Source organism: Bos javanicus, chromosome 25 (assembly GCF_032452875.1).
Source record: "Bos javanicus breed banteng chromosome 25, ARS-OSU_banteng_1.0, whole genome shotgun sequence".
In the NCBI taxonomy this organism is placed as follows: Eukaryota; Metazoa; Chordata; class Mammalia; order Artiodactyla; family Bovidae; genus Bos; species Bos javanicus.
The window spans coordinates 2,085,631-2,103,337 of record NC_083892.1 but is presented as its reverse complement, the minus strand read 5'-3'; the positions used below and the strand labels follow the sequence as shown (position 1 = coordinate 2,103,337).

The following is a 17,707-nucleotide window of genomic DNA, read 5'->3' as shown; positions in this document are numbered from 1 at the left end:
GAGAGACTGCTGTTCTCACGTCACCACACTAAGCTGGGACCCCGACGTGGCGCTCAGAGACCACTGTGCTCTTTAGAATCACGAATCCCTAAAGAGCCAAGTTGGAAACTTGGTTTAAGAACATCTCATCTGGTGTTTCTATCACAGTAACAAAGCACTTGTATCCCAACATGGCAGGAATTTAGAAGAAAAACTCCCAAATAGAGATTCTGACTTAAAACATATTAGTAACAAGTACCGTCCACTTTGACTCCTGGGACATTAGTGTCTGCAGGTTCTCTCTTTTGGTTAAAGCTAGCCGTTAGTGCTTTACGTTTTGTCTGACTTGACTGAAATTCCTGATCTAAAGGTTCTACTGTAGAAACAGTAAAAGGCGTAAGACGCTTGTCACCTCACACAGCAACGATCTTACCCCAGAAGTGAGCAGACTACCCGCTCTCCTGGCTCCTCCTGGGACTGGCTCACATGCAAGGAGACAGCCTGGCTGGGGGGCCACGTTCTCCCATGAGTTTAACTGGCCTCCAGGTCTGCCCCACCAAATCCACCAGACAATGCCTGCCCCACAGACCCCACTAAACTAGGGCCCCCCACGAAGGACCCAGACCCAGTTAAACTGACACAGCACTGTCTGGGTTCTGAAAACAACTCAGAGGAATGTTAACAACAACAAAAAGTGTTGCGACTTTCATGAGGAAAAGTGTGATGCTTCCTCTGAGAGATACTTAAAAACCAAACAAAAACAAGACTTGAAACAAAGAGAAAAAATCAAGAAGTTCATAAAGAAACATAATGAGGGTCTCCCGCAGGGTAGAAACACGCAGATGAACCCATGGGGCCCAAGAGGAGCCCCTTTGACCAGCAGGTCCCACCACGTCAGAACCACACACTGATGACAGGCAGGAGATGATCAGATTATCTGATCTGACAATGGGGTGTGTGCGCGTGTGTGTGTGTATCTGTGTGTGTGTCCCCCGAGTACAGTCTAGTCCCAGGGGTGTGTGTGTATTTGTGTGTCTCCCGAGTAAAGTGTATTCCCAGGGCTGTGTGTGTGTGTGTGTGTATCTGTGTGTGTGTGTCCCGAGTATAGTCTAGTCCCAGGCTGGTCAAGGACCTCGCCGCCAAGGCCCACAGTTAGCTGGGCGGTAGGGGCCGGGTCGCCCGGGAAGCCAGGCAGGCAAGGACAGAAGCAGCCTCCACGGGGACGGCACAAAGAGGTCAAACAGCAGACCAGACAGCAGGGGACAGCGGGCAAGCTACGGTGGGAGGGACCCTTCTCTACGCTGAGAACAAGTCACCAAACAGAATAACACACACGATACAAGGGAACAAAAGGAACCTCTAACTACAGAAATAACCACAATTTACAGGAAAACAGGCTGGAGAAGACCTTCCGTGAAGATAACCTACAGACAGCCAACACCTGAGCTCCAGAATGCACACAAAGCAGCTTTTATGGGTTAAAACCTTGAGAGAAAGCTGAGCCAAGGACACGGGCTGGAAATTCTCCCCAGAGAAATGAAGTGGCCCCAAATTCGCCATCAGATCAGTCGCTCAGTCGTGTCCGACTCTTTGTGACCCCATGAATCGCAGCACACCAGGCCTCCCTGTCCATCACCAACTCCTGGAGTTCACTGAGACTCACGTCCATCGAGTCAGTGATGCCATCCAGCCATCTCATCCTCTGTCGTCCCCTTCTCCTCCTGCCCCCAATTCCTCCCAGCATCAGAGTCTTTTCCAATGAGTCAACCCTTTGCATGAGATGGCCAAAGTACTGGAGTTTCAGCTTTAGCATCATTCCTTCCAAAGAAATCCCAGGGCTGATCTCCTTCAGAATGGACTGGTTGGATCTCCTTGCAGTCCAAGGGACTCACAAGAGTCTTCTCCAACACCACAGTTCAAAAGCATCAATTCTTCGGCGCTCAGCCTTCTTCACAGTCCAACTCTCACATCCATACATGACCACACTTTGTTGGCAAAGTGATGTCTCTGCTTCTGAATATGCTATCTAGGTTGGACATAACTTTCCTTCCAAGGAGTAAGCGTCTTTTAATTTCTTGGCTGCAGTCACCATCTGCACTGATTTTGGAACCCCCAAAAATAAAGTCTGACACTGTTTCCACTGTTTCCCCATCTATTTCCCATGAAGTGATGGGACTGGATGCCATGATCTTCGTTTTCTGAATGTTGAGCTTTAAGCCAACTTTTTCACTCTCCACTTTCACTTTCATCAAGAGGCTTTTGAGTTCCTCTTCACTTTCTGCCATAAGGGTGGTGTCATCTGCATATCTGAGGTTATTGATATTTCTCCCGGCAATCTTGATTCCAGCTTGTGTTTCTTCCAGTCCAGCGTTTCTCATGATGTACTCTGCATAGAAGTTAAATAAGCAGGGTGACAATATACAGCCTTGACGAACTCCTTTTCCTATTTGGAACCAGTCTGTTGTTCCATGTCCAGTTCTAACTGTTGCTTCCTGACCTGCATATAGGTTTCTCAAGAGGCAGGTCAGGTGGTCTGGTATTCCCATCTCTTTCAGAATTTTCCACAGTTTATTGTGATCCACACAGTCAAAGGCTTTGGCATAGTCAAGAAAGCAGAAATAGATGTTTTTCTGGAACTCTCTTGCTTTTTCTATGATCCAGCGGATGTTGGCAATTTGATCTCTGGTTCCTCTGCCTTTTCTAAAATCAGCTTGAACATCTGGAAGTTCACGGTTCACATATTGCTGAAGCCTGGCTTGGAGAATTTTGAGCATTACTTTACTAGCGTGTGAGATGAGTGCAATTGTGTGGTAGTTTGAGCATTCTTTGGTATGGCTCCAAACAAAGACACCGAGCCCTACTCCTCTGGCGTTCTCCTGGGGTGCGCTGGGGTGCAGTGACCACAGGAGGGACTCGCTGAATACTGCAGTTATCCCGCTCCCAGGAATTTACCCTCAGGACACAAAGACAGCAAAGAGGAGCACACATGCTCACAGCAGGAACAGTCCTGTCCGGGAACCTGCAGACGCAGGGCTGGCTGTCTCCTGGCACAAGGCCTCTGCCTGCATGCTCCCTCCCGGCTTCTCCCAAGACAGGAGAACCACGGTGGGCAGGGTGGGAGCAGCCCAAGCTGGGTGCAGGCTGGATACAGCGGCTGCGGTGAGAAAGCCCAGGAGCAGCGTGCAGAGTGGCTGGGCAGCAGCCACAGTTCAGCAGCCCACTCACTCGGCTGACCAACCAGTCAGCTACCCTGAAACATGTAAGGACTAAGGAAGCATTTTCATCTTTTACTTCCAAAAGGCAATCCCCACTTTCCTGAGGGGAGCGCCCAGGCCCCACCCGGCATTGGCACCGCCTCTCTGACAAGCGTGCAGACCCGAGTCAGAGACACACCTGACTCTCAGCACGTAGGCGGCGTATGGCTGCGGCCTTAACGCAGCCCGCTGCCCTACAGCCTCTGGCTTCCACCACTCAGGTGCCAGCTGCCCATGTCACTTCACATGGGGTGACAGGGTAACCCCCTTTACTGACTCCAGAGCCAGTTCCCTCCTCCTCACCCTCTCCCACCCTACCCAGACCCTGAGAAGGCCCACCTCAAGGCCATCAGCCCAAGGCTACCAGCAAGCCCTGGCTGCCATAGGAGGGCTGTCAGCCAGCCACGGCCCCGAGGCGGCTCCACAGGCCCCGTGGCGGGGCTCCCACACCAGGCTGCCAGGCAGGGGAGGGAGGGCCAGGCGGCCATAGCCAGCTCGCTCCAAGTGCCCTCTCTGAAGCCTTCAGGGCGTGACGCCCCTTTATGCACTCAACTTTATGAAGACCCCAGAGAGCTCTCCTTCATTTGGGTCAGATGCATACTTATGTGTAAGAAATTAAAACAGATTTCAAACATTTAGCTCATTAAAAGGTGAAGTAAACCCATCCCATATTAATATAAATGAATTAATTTTTAAAATAACTTCTTTCAAAACAATGGTAATTAACAAAAAGCAGAAAACTGTTACATGTTCTGCAAACTCCTCTAACATCCGGCTCCACAGAAAGCTGGGTTTTCCTATCCGTTTCTGCTTTCACTCTGCTGTGATGCGGGCTGTGTCCAGGCTGAAGCGCATGAAGACCTCAGAGGAGTGCTTTAACAGCCTTTCAGCTATCTGTGGGCATTCTTCTTCGCAGACCCGAGCCAGAGACACACCTGACTCTCAGCATGTAGGCGGCATGTGGCCGCAGCTTTAACGCAGCCCGCTGCCCCACAGCCTCTGGCTTCCACCACTCAGGTGCCAGTTGCCCATGTCACTTCACATGGGGTGACAGGGTAACCCCCCCTTTCCTGACTCCAGAGCCAGTTCCCTCCTCCTCACTCTCTCCCACCCTACCCCAGACCCCGAGAAGGCCCACCTCAAGGCCACCAGCCCAAGGCCACCGGAGACTACATCAGAAGTCTCCGAGTGTCGCTTCTTACAGGTTAGCTGCCACGTGGAATCCAAATCCCCAGGAATGAATTTTTCATAGTCTGTGACACCAGAACCCACCCATCACCTTGCACTGGGACTGGATCCTCCACCCTGACGTGGTCTGACAGCACCCAACATTGGTTCGCTGAGTTATGGAGATCTTCTGAATCCTGACCAGTTTCATTCTATGATATCAACAAACCAATCCACAAACATCGCTACGTTTCTCCTCAAAAGCACTTTCTCTTTTAAGCACTGGGAAGGTGTCAAGCTGACAGTGACGGGTAAAGTTTCCCCAAATTCTAATTTTCACTTGAAGGCTGTGATTTTATCACTGGTAACAAACACTAGCAGTTGTTTTCCCTGAAGCTACAGGCTCATTCCATTCATTTCCCAGAACAACACTGGTTGAACAGCTGAGTGGATAACCCCAACTGGCAGGCAGACCTTCCAGTGGAAATGGGCTTCCAGAAGCAGACCAGACGTCCAGCTCCCAGCGAGGTCAGCATGCAGAGCCCGTCCTGAGCGGCCTCGCCCCGGGGGCCGGGACAGCAGGAGGCGTTCTGCAGCCCTCTCACCCGCTCCACAGCACACTCCCCAAACGCGTCCTCCCTAGCAGGCTGCTTGTCTTCCTCTGCCTGTGACCGGTGGCTGTAGAGCTGGCTCTCCCCGCACCGCCTGGCCCCGCAGCTGGCGGGCCTGCCCACGACTGCTCTGGCACCATCACTACATGGCAACGCGTTTGTTCCAGAAGAAGTCGTGATATTCAAAAGGGGTGCTCAGCACAGACTGTCTCACACACGGCGCTTCCTGCCAAGCCACACAGGGAAAATGTAAAAGAACGCTTTCCTTGATGGCAAGCTGGGGCAAATGCCTGCAGACAGACGCCAGCCAAGTAGTGAGTGAGTGCAGTCCCACTGGAGGTCTGTCCACCTGGAAGGGGAGAGAGCCACGTGGAGGCAGAGGCACCAACTCTCTCCCCATGTCAGCAGCCACATCTTCAATCCAGTGAGTTACGGACCATGCTCGTGGCCCCAGGGGCTGTCGGCAGGGCCAGGGGCTGAGACTCTTCGGACTTCGAGCGATCTACCACACCTAAATCCTCGCTAAGGCGCTCCAGGGGCTGCACAATGTCTGGGTTGGAAAGAGCTCGTCACGTGTCACTTACAACATTCCATTCTTTTCTCTCTGAAATTCTGAGTGACTGGTCTCCAGATGCTGCTGCAACTTCTCGGGCACCAAAACAGCAAAGATACTGTTCACAGACACAACACGGCAAGTTGCTCAGACCCCACAGGCGGGGAAAGCAGCGTCTGTCTCACTTCTGTTTCATACACTTGTGCCCAGTTTCTCTGGAGTGGATTCCTCCCTGCCAGGATTCAGAGAACTCAGGGTCTTCCTCTTGGCCCTGCAAAAGCTCCTCTCTGCCCGTGCAAAAAGTGAAACCAAGAAAACGCTTGAAGACAATGTCCAGGCAGAGAACCTCTTTTCAACAGGACCAAGATGGAAAGCAGGAAAGAAACACACCAACTGGTTTTACTTTGTAAGAATTTGCAACTTCTCCTCCCAAAAATATGATGCACAAGTAGAATAAAAAGATAAACTGAAGAATAACGCTTTCTCAACAAACAAGGAACAGTCTTCATATCCATGGCGCTGAAAAGTCAATTTTCAAAAGACGCAAAATGTACACCCAAAAAAGGGTGAAAGGACACAAAAGTACCTCAAAAAATAAATACAAGTGGCCAACACACATGGAAGAGGTATGCCCCGACCAGAATACAGGCGTCCGTTCACACGGCCCATTTCTAGAGCAGCCGGACGCCCAAGGGCAGGGGGGCCCTCGGGAAACAGAGGCTCTCAGGCGCCGTGGACACTAAGCACTGCCTCCTTAAACAGGCATGCCCCACCCGCCACCTCAGGGCGCACCATGAACGAGACAAATGAGAGCCACGTGCAGAGGGTGATCTAGAGCCAAAGCTCGGAACATCCTAAACGCTCCACCAGGGAGTGGTGGATATACTAGCGGATCCCAGTCCAAGCACACTGCTGGCGTGCCTGGCCTGCTGAGCCCCAGGGCGCCAACCCCACACAGCCCCCAGCCAGCGCTCCCAACACCTACTTTCAGTTCAGCGCTTCGAGGGTCGGGTCCTCATGTGCAAAAGGCAGCTATGCGTGCCGGGGCCCTGACGGCAGCGGGGACAGAAAGCGGGACCCACGGCGCTGCTCATGCCCGTGCATCCTTACCAAGGGTTTCCGCTTGCCTGCTTCTCCAACAACAACCTCTTCTCGTCTTCAGAAAACTGTAAGTCCAGTTCAAAGGAGTTCGTGTCCAGGTCGTGGATGTACTGCTCGATGTTGCTGCCCACCCGCTGGGGCAGACCCGTGTCCACAGCCGACAGGGAGTGCGAGGAGGAGGACGCGGACACCTGCATGCAGCCGAACTGGCTCAGGAGATTGTCGTACTGCGGGGAGAGCAGGCAGTGAGCGTGGCGCCCGGCTCCCCTCCGCCCCCAGCATCCTGACCCCCCTGCCCTGGAGGGCACCCCGTGGCCCACATCCTGAAGGTCGAGCCCCCAGGGAGACAAGCTGCTGACCAGGGGCCCCGCTCGGAGTACCCTGACCAGTGTGGGCCACTCAGACTTCTCCTCACTGCACAGCTGGCCACCAAGCCTCAGGCTGGGCCCGACCTGCCCTGCGCCCCACTTCTGACAGCAACCTCAGAAGCTGTTCACCCCTGAGAGAGGGGGTTATCTTCAGTCCTGACCTACAGGAAGGGGAGAGCCGGGACCTGGGCCTGCTGACCTCCGTGGGTCCCATGCCGCCCTGCAGGGTCAGGATTAAGGTGGCAACACCAGAGCTCTCACCTTGGCAAACACGATGAGACAGCAGACAGAGGGCCTGCACACGACAGGCAGGAGTGTATACACGCCCCATGGAGCCAGGGTTCCCAGGCACTGAGATCAGAGACAACGACTCCCTCGGAGCCCAGCCAGCAGAGTGTGGCCCTCTGTGGGATCCACCTGCCACAGGCCCTGGGGACCCTCCCCATGCCAGCATCAGGGCTCAAGGGTCTGGTCGGCCTCTAGGGCCAAGGTGGAAGTCCTCTGCGTGTGCAAAGGACGCGGACAGCTGGAGCCAGTGAGACAGGGAAGCAGACCAGAGTTGGGGGCACAGATGACTCCCCATGTCTGGGTCTCCTTGAGTCTGAGCATAAAGGATATTTTAGGGCAAAAGAAGGGGGATGTACAGCTTCAAAAGGTAAGTGGAAGCCATAAAGAGGCGCTCTTAATCTCCAGGAGACGATGCCTGTTGTAATTTTAACTCAGCTGTGAGTGACTTTTAAGATAAACTCTAGAATTCCTCAGTCAACTGAGGTGGAGCGCTATATGACGACTGGTTGCAAGCCATAATGACAGAAATCACACCAAAAAATGGACTGCGGCTGACAATAAAAACATCTGAAACTGCACACAAACACGGCCTTCCCCGGAAGAGTGAAGGGACCAAGCACAGCAAGGGCCTCTGTGCCCACCCCAGGCCTAGAGTCGGGCGCCGAGAGCCGACGGCAACCAGCGTCCATCCTCGGTGCTACGTGCCCTGAAAGCGCAATGCAGCAGTGCCCAGGCCTCTCTGGGAATAGAGGAAGCACTCCAGAATGTCTCCAGATACACAATTATAAAGATACCAGCCAAAATGCAAAGACAGAAGCCCACCAGGAGAACTGGTACCCAGGCTCTGGGCCAGTCCCTTTGGGCAAAACTAACTAGAGGAGAGGTGACAGGGACGCGCCCAGGGCCTGGCACTCTACTCGGGGCGCACGGAAGCCTCTTCAGTCCCAGTGGGGACCTCGAGGCCAGTGTTCACCGCCCTCCACCACGTATCTCCACTGGCTCTCGCTCCGGCCACCGTCCCCCCTGAGGGATGCCGCAGTGTGGCTCACGTTGCCATAGCAGTCCTCGTCGTCTTCCGACATGGCCGGCAAGTAAGCCGTGAGCTTTGGGGGCGTCTGGTGATGCAGGTCCTCCCACGAGATGGACTCAAAGAACGGGTGGGCTTTCAGAGGGCCATACCCCTCCATTTCTTCACAGCCTAATCGCTTTGTGGCATCTAAAACCTGAAACAGAAGTTGAGACAAGTGGGCATTAGGGTTAAAACACAATTCTGACCCAAAAAACTCTTCTGAGTAGTTCTCAGTTCTTGGGGTCTCTTGGAACTTGGAAGGACACGGAGGGCTGGGGACAACGGAGTCACCCTCAGGGGTCCTGTCACTTTTCTGGAGTCTCTGCCCCTCCTCACACAGGTGCAAACGAATCACGACATTAAAAGTTCACAAATAGTGGCAAGTATCCTCTTAAAATCCTAAAACAAGAAAGAGGAGCTCACTGGCTTCAATAAAAGAATGAAGAGTTCACCGAGAGGGCTCCAAGGGACCTCGGCATCCGGCTGCCCCCAGCTCCATGGAGGACGCAGGCCTCCCCCACTGGGGACAGCGCAGGAGGGCCAGGCGGGCAGAGGCAGACGCACCCCTCCCGCCCAGACCAAGAAAAGGGAAGGTGTGGAGCCAACACACACCAGGGGAAAGGACACTGCGGTTTCCAGAACACACACACTCCCTTCCTGGGCACACTGTCCCTATGCTGACGTCTGACACCTCGCATGCCTGACTCTAAAGGGGACACTCACCAACGTCGCTGGGCGGAACTTACACCACCAGCCACGCAGCATAAACAGCCCCAGCGCCCCGCAGCCTGAAGTGCTGTGTGTGCTGACGAGCAACTGCAGAGCACTAGAGTAACTTCCTGTCTTAACTAAGGTCAGAAATCAGACACCTGGGAACTGAAAAGGCTTGATGGGAAGAGACTGGAGACACACATCTACCTACAACCATTACCTACCCTCAAACGCCCTTTATTAAACATGGTGCTGCCAAGGAAAGCCCCTCTGACCACAAGACGAAAGGGACTCAGGGGGTGGCTACTGGATGAGCTCACCAGAAGAAAATGCAAAACATTTACCAGAAGTTTTTCCACAAGATCTCTCGCCTTAGGAAAGAATTTTTCAGGAAAGTCATACTCCAACTTAATGATCTTCTGAAATATAAGATACTCATTTCTGTAAAACAAGAAAAGCCGTTATTCTGGGTGGGGGCACACAGATCCCAGCCCACCCCAGGACAGAGCTGCAGCCCTCCGGACCCAGCCGGCTCCCTCTCCCGCAGAGAGCCACCGCGGTCACTGAAGAGCTGGCTGGACAGGCCCCCCACCCCCCCGGACTGCCCTCTCCCGTTCCTCATCAGGCTGCTGTGAAGGGGCGGCCAGAGCCGGGCGGGGTCTCTTACCCAGCTCGGAACGGAGGCAGTCCTGCCACAAGCTGGTATATGATGCATCCAAGTGCCCAAAGGTCTGAACTTCACGGGAAGAGAAAACACAGGAGAGTGACATTTGTAACTTCAGCGGTGAGCACAGCTCATGTCCCTCCGTCTGTTCACACCACCCGATTCAGCTTCTCACCCCTTCCTCTCCTTTAAAACCAAGTCAGTGTGTGGTGGAGACCTCACCTGCTCTGGGCTCCCCTTGAGGGGGCCTCCCTGCTGGGCCAGGACCAGAGGGTCCTGCACACACTGCGGGCGCTGCTGGGCCGGGCCAGGTCAGGTGCCTCCCTCGGGGGCAACCAGCGCCCCCATAGGCCTGGCCTGACCCTGACCAGGGAGCAGTGGGCACTCCTGAGGGCAGCAGCCACTGGCAGAAAAGCCCCTCCTCCAGTGCCAGGGAGGGCACAGGCTCAGAGTCGCTCCTCGTCACTGTCGCCCTGAGGACACGGACGCGGTTCAAGTGTCAGGCTGCACACGGAGCACTTCTCTTGCACTGTCTGGACTCTTGGTGCACAGCCCGCCCCTCAGGAACCAGCTGCAGGAAGCCTGGAGGGGCTGCCCTGCTCCCACCCACGCTCTCCCCTTGGGGCACCACAGAGTCCTACTGAGAACCACTTTGCATGCTTTATTTCCTCTGTCAGTTCTGCGTTCTACTCCCAGCTCAGCCCTAGGAAAGCACCAAGAGGCAACTCGCCCTGCACAGCCAGCTGCTGCCCTGCAAGCCCTAAACGTACAAGGCTCGTGGGGTGCTGGACACAGGCAGCTCCTGGAAGAGGCCACACCGGGCATTCCGGAGACGAGCTCATAGGTCGTGGGCAAGACAACGGGCCGGTTACAGGGCTAGGGGGCCTGAGTGGAGGCCCTGTCCTCGGACCCGCATCACCAGCACGGCAGGCAGATGAAGGACTCGATGTGAGTTAAAAACGCCACATATCAGAAATCTGAGTCACAACACACAGGTTGGGTGAAGGCATGTTAAAGACAAGCGTGCATTCTCAATAACTAGTTCTTAGCCCTTGGCGTCCTCTGCTGTCTAGTGTAGTTAACAGGGGGAGCTACACGAGACAAACGCTGACAGAAAAGCACCGGCCCCGTGCTGCGACAGTGTCCAGAAAGGGGGGCGGGCTGTGTGTGTGTTGGGGGGCTGCCTCCCTAGTCGTCCCGGGTCATCTCCAAGGAGCAGGACCGCTAGCAGAACCAGCCCCGGGCTACCTTTCCACAAGCGTCTTATCATTTAATGTTTTCTAATGCGATGAAAAATAAAAGGGGAAGCCAGTGAACATTTCTGGAAAGCAGTATGCACCGGTGATTTCTTTAAATGCTCAGTTAAACAGAGTTATTCTATTCTTGAAATTCAAAGCAGACCACGGGGCAGCGCGGTGCCCGGCTGCTCAGGCAGGAGCCCGTCTTCCCCGGCACAGGCTGTGCACACGCGGGAGGCGCGTCAGGCCACGCCCAACACGGGAGGAACCACAGCGAAGCTGGATAAGCTACACCGAGGTCACAGGTGAGGAGACCACACAGCTCTGAAGAGATTTCTGCCAACACTGTGAGTGACATGGGAGATGCCCATCAGCTAATCGCAGGGAGTGTGATTCAAAACTGATCACTCAGTGTGATTCCAGCTGTACAAAACTACGTAAACACATACACAACACACAGAAAAAAGGAGCTGCAAAGAGGCCCCACCAAACCACTGTCTGCGACTGCAAGCGGGTCAGAGACTGTGAGTGCTTTCTGTTTTTGTTCTGACTGCTTGCCTTAAGGAATCTCAGTTCCCAGACCAGGGATTGAAACCCGGCCACAGCAGCGGAAGTGCTGATTCCTAACCACTAGGCCACCAGGGAACTCCCCATTAATTGCTTTCTTTTAATCTTCATATTTTCTAAGAATTCTTTATAATGAAAAGGTATCACTTTTACAATCAGAAAAAAAAAAAATTCGTAACTATTTTTACGTATCACATGACTTTAAGAATTAAAAGCATAAAGGATGCCCAGTGACGTGCCCCTCAGCCCTGGTACAGCCCGCCAGCTGTCCATGCCCTGTGTGTCCTGGTAGAGGTCTAAACGCACAGACGAGTGCCCCTGTGCCCTCCTCTCCCTCAGCAGAGCCTGGAGACCTTCCTCTATCAGCAGTGAGAGCTTCCTCTTTCTAAAAGTGATCCAACGAGAGGAAAAGCCGGTTCTCGGCCAGCAGGGACACACTGGAGTCTGGCTGAGTGCGCCTGGAGGAGGGCTCTTCAGCAGGGCCCTTGGGGTGTCTGGGACCCGCCGTCCTGGGGCTTTCACACTGTGGGACGCTGGGCGGCACCCCCGGCTCCACCCAGTACCTCCCAGCCGTGAAGTGTGACATCAGAACTGTCTAGACCAGAAGTCCCCTGGCGGGAGAACTGCCCCACGGGGAAGCCCTGACCCACAACAGCGTCTGGCCACAGGAAGAGCTCCAAGTCTGTTGATTCAGTAAAACAAAACAAAAAACAAAAAAACAAAGAGCTCAGCAACTGCTAAGATGGCCAAGTTTTCCTAACATCTTTCTACCCATAATGTCTGTGCCCTGTGGATCCATCCACTCCCTAAAAGTTTCTGAAAAGCCTTCAGGCTCAGAAATAGCTGCTGTGCCCAGAACCATCCTCACTTCTCCTGCCTCTGGCAGCGGCTTGTTGCGCCAGGAAGGCGGCCGTGCAGCCCACGGGCGCAGACACTGGCCGTGTGGGCCCTGGTCAGCTCCGATGGCACCTGCGGGCCAAGGGCCTGGCCCAGGGCAGGAAGAGCCGAAAAGGCCTCACCACAGAACCTGTCCCCGAACCCTGACAGCCCACTCCTATCGCCGCCTCTCCATCCTCGCCTGCCTCACGCCTGCTCCAGACAGCCCCCCAGATGCCCCCAGCCCCAGACCATTGGCACCCACCTGCTTTACCTCCACTGCCCACTGCCCGTCGCCAACCCTCTCCACGCTCCGGACCTCCCTCTGGGAACAACACCCCAGCCCCTGCACTTCTCATTCCACAACTGAGGCCTCTGCCTGGGTCCTCCAGCCTGTGGCCACCACCGGGCCTGGCTCCTGGAGGGCCGGCTGGGCCCGCCCTGCACTCTGCAGAGCGTGGTACACTCAGCAGCTGACCTGAGCAGAGGTGGCGTCAAGGCTCCCCGGGCTCCAGGCCACAGCAGGAAGCCTCGGGGCAATCAGACAGACCTGCTGGCCACGCTGTTCCCCACTGCACAGTCAGTCGTTCCGACAGGAGCAAGACCAAATCTCAGAGCATAAGAGCAACCACCACCCAGGAGGGATAAGCAGTGACAATAAAGTTAACACGCAGGTTATCAAAGGAAAGATGCTGGCTAAAAGGCAAAACATTAACTTCTTCCAAAGGAGGCTCAGTGAGGTAAAGGCCATGAAAGGCATTCTCTTAACTACTGATTTCACCTGAAAGAAGTACCAGCACTTTAGAGGAGAGAGAAGCATGGGTCAGAGGAAAGCAGGTTACCTCTTACAGGCCGATTTCTCTGTGAGCAGCTCTGGAGAGACATACTGGGCTGTTCCCACAAACGAGTTGGCCCTGGCTGATGAGAAGAGGGGAGAGGAGACGGTCATGCTGCGCCAGCGCTTCCACCGTGGACGCTGCCGTCGGCGTTCACCTCTCAGGACGCCGCGGTCACCCGCCATCCGCCCGTACCCTCCCGAGAGCGGGACTTGTTGGGGACCCCCTGCACCCCCTTCTGGGGCCCGCCCCTGCCCCGAGGCTCCCAGGTGGCCCTGACTCCAGGGCAGTGCTCTGGCCCGCCCTCCTCCCGCCCACACCCCCCGAGTGGCCCTCGCCCAGTGCACTGTCAGCTGGGAGCACCTTGCGGACGGGCTCCCGTTTGCTCACCGCTGGAGCCGGGGTGCCTAAACCAGCCCTGCACACATGCAGTGTGGGGCCAGGACTAGACGCCCCCGCAGGGAGACCCTCTCCTCATAACAACCGCTCATGGAGCCAAGGGGCCAGAAGGGGAATAAGACTCGGGCGGCCCGACCCCCTTGCAACATTCTGTCCCCGCTAGTCCTGGACTGTGCGTGCAAGGCTCTCCAAGGTCAACTGCAGCCCTGCAGGGTCTGGTACTGGCCGTGAGGAGGCGGACGCCGCATCGCCCCAGGAGATCCCGGAGCCCTGACAGAGCTGCACTGTGGGCACGGCCAGTCCGCGTGCCCCCCGCCCCCGCCCCCGGAGGGGTCCCTGTGACGGGGACGGAGCAGCCACTCTTGTCCTTACCCACAGTCAGAGGACACGGGGCCAGGGATTCCCGTGAGCATCCCGCCGTCAAGTACTGTCACCCCACCAGTGGGTCCCCAGGGACACCCACGGCACCTGTCCTTCTGACGGCTCCCCACAGGGCAACACAGAACACCTCGCCTGGCTCAACACCGCAGGCTCCAGACACAGGCCCTTTCACCTGGCCTGACCCTCTGCGGTCAAGCTGACTTTTCCTTCACCATCTTTAATAACCTGGGCTAGAAACTACTGGTCTCTCTGTTCATCTGAGCCGACCTGGGAAGTGCGCCAGGTGCAACGTGACACACCAACCCCTGAGAGGGGCCTGGCTCTGCAGGCTCACCTGAAGTCAGACAACGCTAAGAACAGGGACAGGCCCCAGGCGAGGGGCCTGCCTGCTGGCCCCCTGCCTCAGCTGTGGACAACTGGCTCCCAGACAGAGGGGTGGGAAGCGGCTGCCATCACCAAGTGGGCAGAAGCCAGGGGTGCACCTAAGCACACTGGCGGGGCGCCAGACAGCCCCTCAGCAGGACCTCTCCAAGCCCACAGGCCCAGGGGCTGCAGCAGCGCTCTCTCAGACACGAGCTCCGGCCACACACGCCGCAGGGCAGCCAGGCCGGTGCGGACTGTCCTAGAGCTGGGGAGGCAGGACAGCTCAGAGCACCTTCTCGTCTCTCCTTCTCGAAGCCCACCCACCATCCGCTCCACCCAGAGCTCCAGTCGGGGGGCCACGCTATGCCTCCCGCACAGGCTGAAGGCTCTGTCCTGGGCGCCTCGGCTCGGGCCCGCCTCAAACAGCCTGATGGGGTGCGGCTGCCTACGGTAAACCTGCCAGACTGTGCTATGTCTGCCCACAGCTGGAGTCTTCACCGCACACAGGTACAAATAACCTAACACCAGAATGGAAAGGCAAAAATGCCCAGGGCCCGTGGCCACACCACTTCTACATGCAATGGTCTGCTGCCCGCTGGCCACAGCGGCCCTCCGCTCCCCACCTGCCATCCCTGGGGTGGGCACCCAGCAGGGCTTCCCATGGGGGAGACCTCCTGACTGCGTCTAACGACCTCCAAAGGCTGAGGAACACAGACAAGGCCGCCCTGCTGCCTCTTCCCCATTTGTTCCCAGGTTTGGTCTCCAGGCCCTGCAGCCACCAGGGCCTCCCCAGGGGAGACAGAGCTGGGGATTCTTCCTCCTGGCCCACCCTCCAGGCCACAGCCACCCCTCCAGGCGCGCCCATGACAGAGGCCCCGCACACCCCCACCCAGCGCCCTCCTGGGGCCGAGGGGTGCTCAGTCCTGCGGGGGGACCCAGCTTCTTAGGGCCTCGCGACCTGTGACTGGTCCCCGAGGTCAGGGACTTTCCTGCACCTGCCAGGACCCGGATACACCAAGAGCTCGGGGATGATTACAAGAGGAAGAAAACACAGTAGGAGCTGAAGCCCAGTGAAAACTTCAATCTCACAATGAATCACAGACGCGTTCAACACAGGACAGCCATCAAACCAGCGACGAGAGGGAAACGCACAGCGCTGACTGGGGCGTGAGGAGGAAGGCCGTGCAGTGTCACCGGTGGGGATGTGAGATGATGTCACTCTAGGGAGCAACTTTCCAACAAACATTGAAAGCCACAGAGAAGAGGCAGGTGTGCCCTCTGACCCGCAGTCCCCCTTCTGGCACCTGAGCCTCCAGGATGAAGTCGGCACGGACAGCAGGACAAACGCCCAACCCGTCAGGGGCTGGCCGCGCAAGACGCTGTGCCCGGGCAGCGTTTCTGCTCTGTGCAAGAAGTGTGCATTTCTTCTAGAATTTATATTTTTTTTTAATGCTACTATTAAAAAGCTCTAGAAATATATTTTATATGAAAGATATGCATTACACATAATTAAATAATTCAGGCTATCACAAAATATGCAGAGGCATTGATGCTTTGCAATAGCTACATTTTGCATAAAACAAAGTGGACAGGACGCGCGCACACACACCCCCCACTGCACAGCAGGGCTTTAAAGAGCAAATCACGATGGCACTGGGCCGGGCTGCTGCTGCTGCCACTGCTGTAAGTTTTCTGGGCCTACGTCTGCTTGTCTCCTGCGACCCTTGCTGCTTCCTCTTCCCAGGAGCCCCACCTTCTTAAAGGGACTCCAAGACCCTGGGGGTGTACTGAGTCACACCCCCAGGAAGGAGCTCTTTCATTAGTCTAGAGATGAATCACTCCTCCACAGTATGGAAAAGAACTCCTGTCCTCAGAATGATGTTCTAAAGACATAAAGTAAAATACCTAAGACTATATACATAATGAAAGTATCAAAATACTAAAATTAAAGTAATAAACGCATGAGGTACCAGTATCTGGTGTCTTTTTTTTAATGCACTAACAAGATCTGGCGGTGAGCACAAACAGACCAGGAACCGTGCTCACCGGGACAGGACACGCACACATCTGTGGTTTCTACTGACAGACGTCTGCTCCCACCTTCAAACTGAAAAAAATGCTCCACTTCACTGAAAGGTTAGTGACAACAAGGACTGTTCTCCTCTCCAGCTTCACAAACAGCAGGTTTCTATGTGCAACTCAGGTAAGAGCCCGAGAGCACAGGAGCAAACCACACAGGTAATCCAGTTACCTCCCCTGGAAGCTCAGAGATGAGCCAAAGGCAAACTCCCCCAGGCCCTGGAGACCAGGCCCAGAACCACTGTGGACCTGAGCTGCCTCCTCCAGGCCACGGCCCCACTCAACAGGAGCCACAGGGTCAGGCCAAAGGAGGAGGGTTTACGCTGGGTTCTTATCCCCACCCTCCAAGTGATTCAAAACACCCGCCCAGTACCCTGGGCTGGGAACCACTCTGGCCACCACAGATCTGCAAGTCAGACCCCGAGGTGCTGCTGAGGTCAGAAGACACCCACTCTCTCTCCAAAGCTGAAAGCGCAGACTGCCGCTGACTTACCCGTGAACCCACATGTGAGGCACAGCAAACACTCCACAAAATGTGCTTATTAGCCCTTGGACAGAAGACAAGCAAACTGAATCCAGCAACACATAAAGAGGAGTGTGCACCATGACCAAGTGGGAGTTATCTTGTGAATGCAAGGGTGGTTCAGCATGTTAAAAACTGATCAATTTATGACATCACATCATCAGAATAAAGAACAAGGATGTCCCTGGTGGTCCAGTGGTTAAGAATCCACCTGCCAACGCAGGGGATGCAGGTTCGACCCCTGGTCCAGGACGATCTCACATGTGGGGCAACCAACCAAGCCCGTGCACCCCAACTACTGAGGCCCGTGCGCCCCAACTACTGAGGCCCGCACGCCTAGAGCCCCTGCTCTGCAACGAGAAGCCAATACAATGAGCAGCTCGTGCACCGCCAAGCAGAGTAGCCCCGCCTGCCACAACTAGACAAAGCCCATGCATAGCAACAAAGACCCAGCACAGCCACAAAGAAATGAAGAGCACAAGACCCACGTGACCAACCTGATCAAGAAATGCAGAAAAAGCCTCTAACGAAATTCTATACTCCTCATGATGAACTACAAAACAAACTAGAACAGAAGGGAACATCCACAACCTGATAAAGACACCATGAAAAACCCACAAGGAACATCACACTCAGTGGTGAACATTAGCGGTGAAAGACTGAAAGCTCTCCCCCGAAGA

At 55.2% G+C, this 17,707-nt stretch overlaps 1 protein-coding gene across 2 annotated transcripts in view; it reads right to left on the bottom strand.

Moving 5' to 3' along the window:
* The window catches only part of PDPK1 (3-phosphoinositide dependent protein kinase 1), a 74,099-nt gene that overhangs the window by 7,254 nt on the left and 49,138 nt on the right, over positions 1 to 17,707 (bottom strand). For both annotated transcript variants that reach the window (XM_061400895.1, XM_061400894.1), the window contains exons 7-11: positions 13,289 to 13,364; positions 9,769 to 9,837; positions 9,446 to 9,542; positions 8,371 to 8,544; positions 6,675 to 6,892 (exon numbers count right to left, since the gene is read on the bottom strand). In XM_061400895.1, coding sequence (XP_061256879.1) covers positions 6,675 to 6,892; positions 8,371 to 8,544; positions 9,446 to 9,542; positions 9,769 to 9,837; positions 13,289 to 13,364 — 634 coding nt within the window. The remainder of the gene's footprint in view (positions 1 to 6,674; positions 6,893 to 8,370; positions 8,545 to 9,445; positions 9,543 to 9,768; positions 9,838 to 13,288; positions 13,365 to 17,707) is intronic.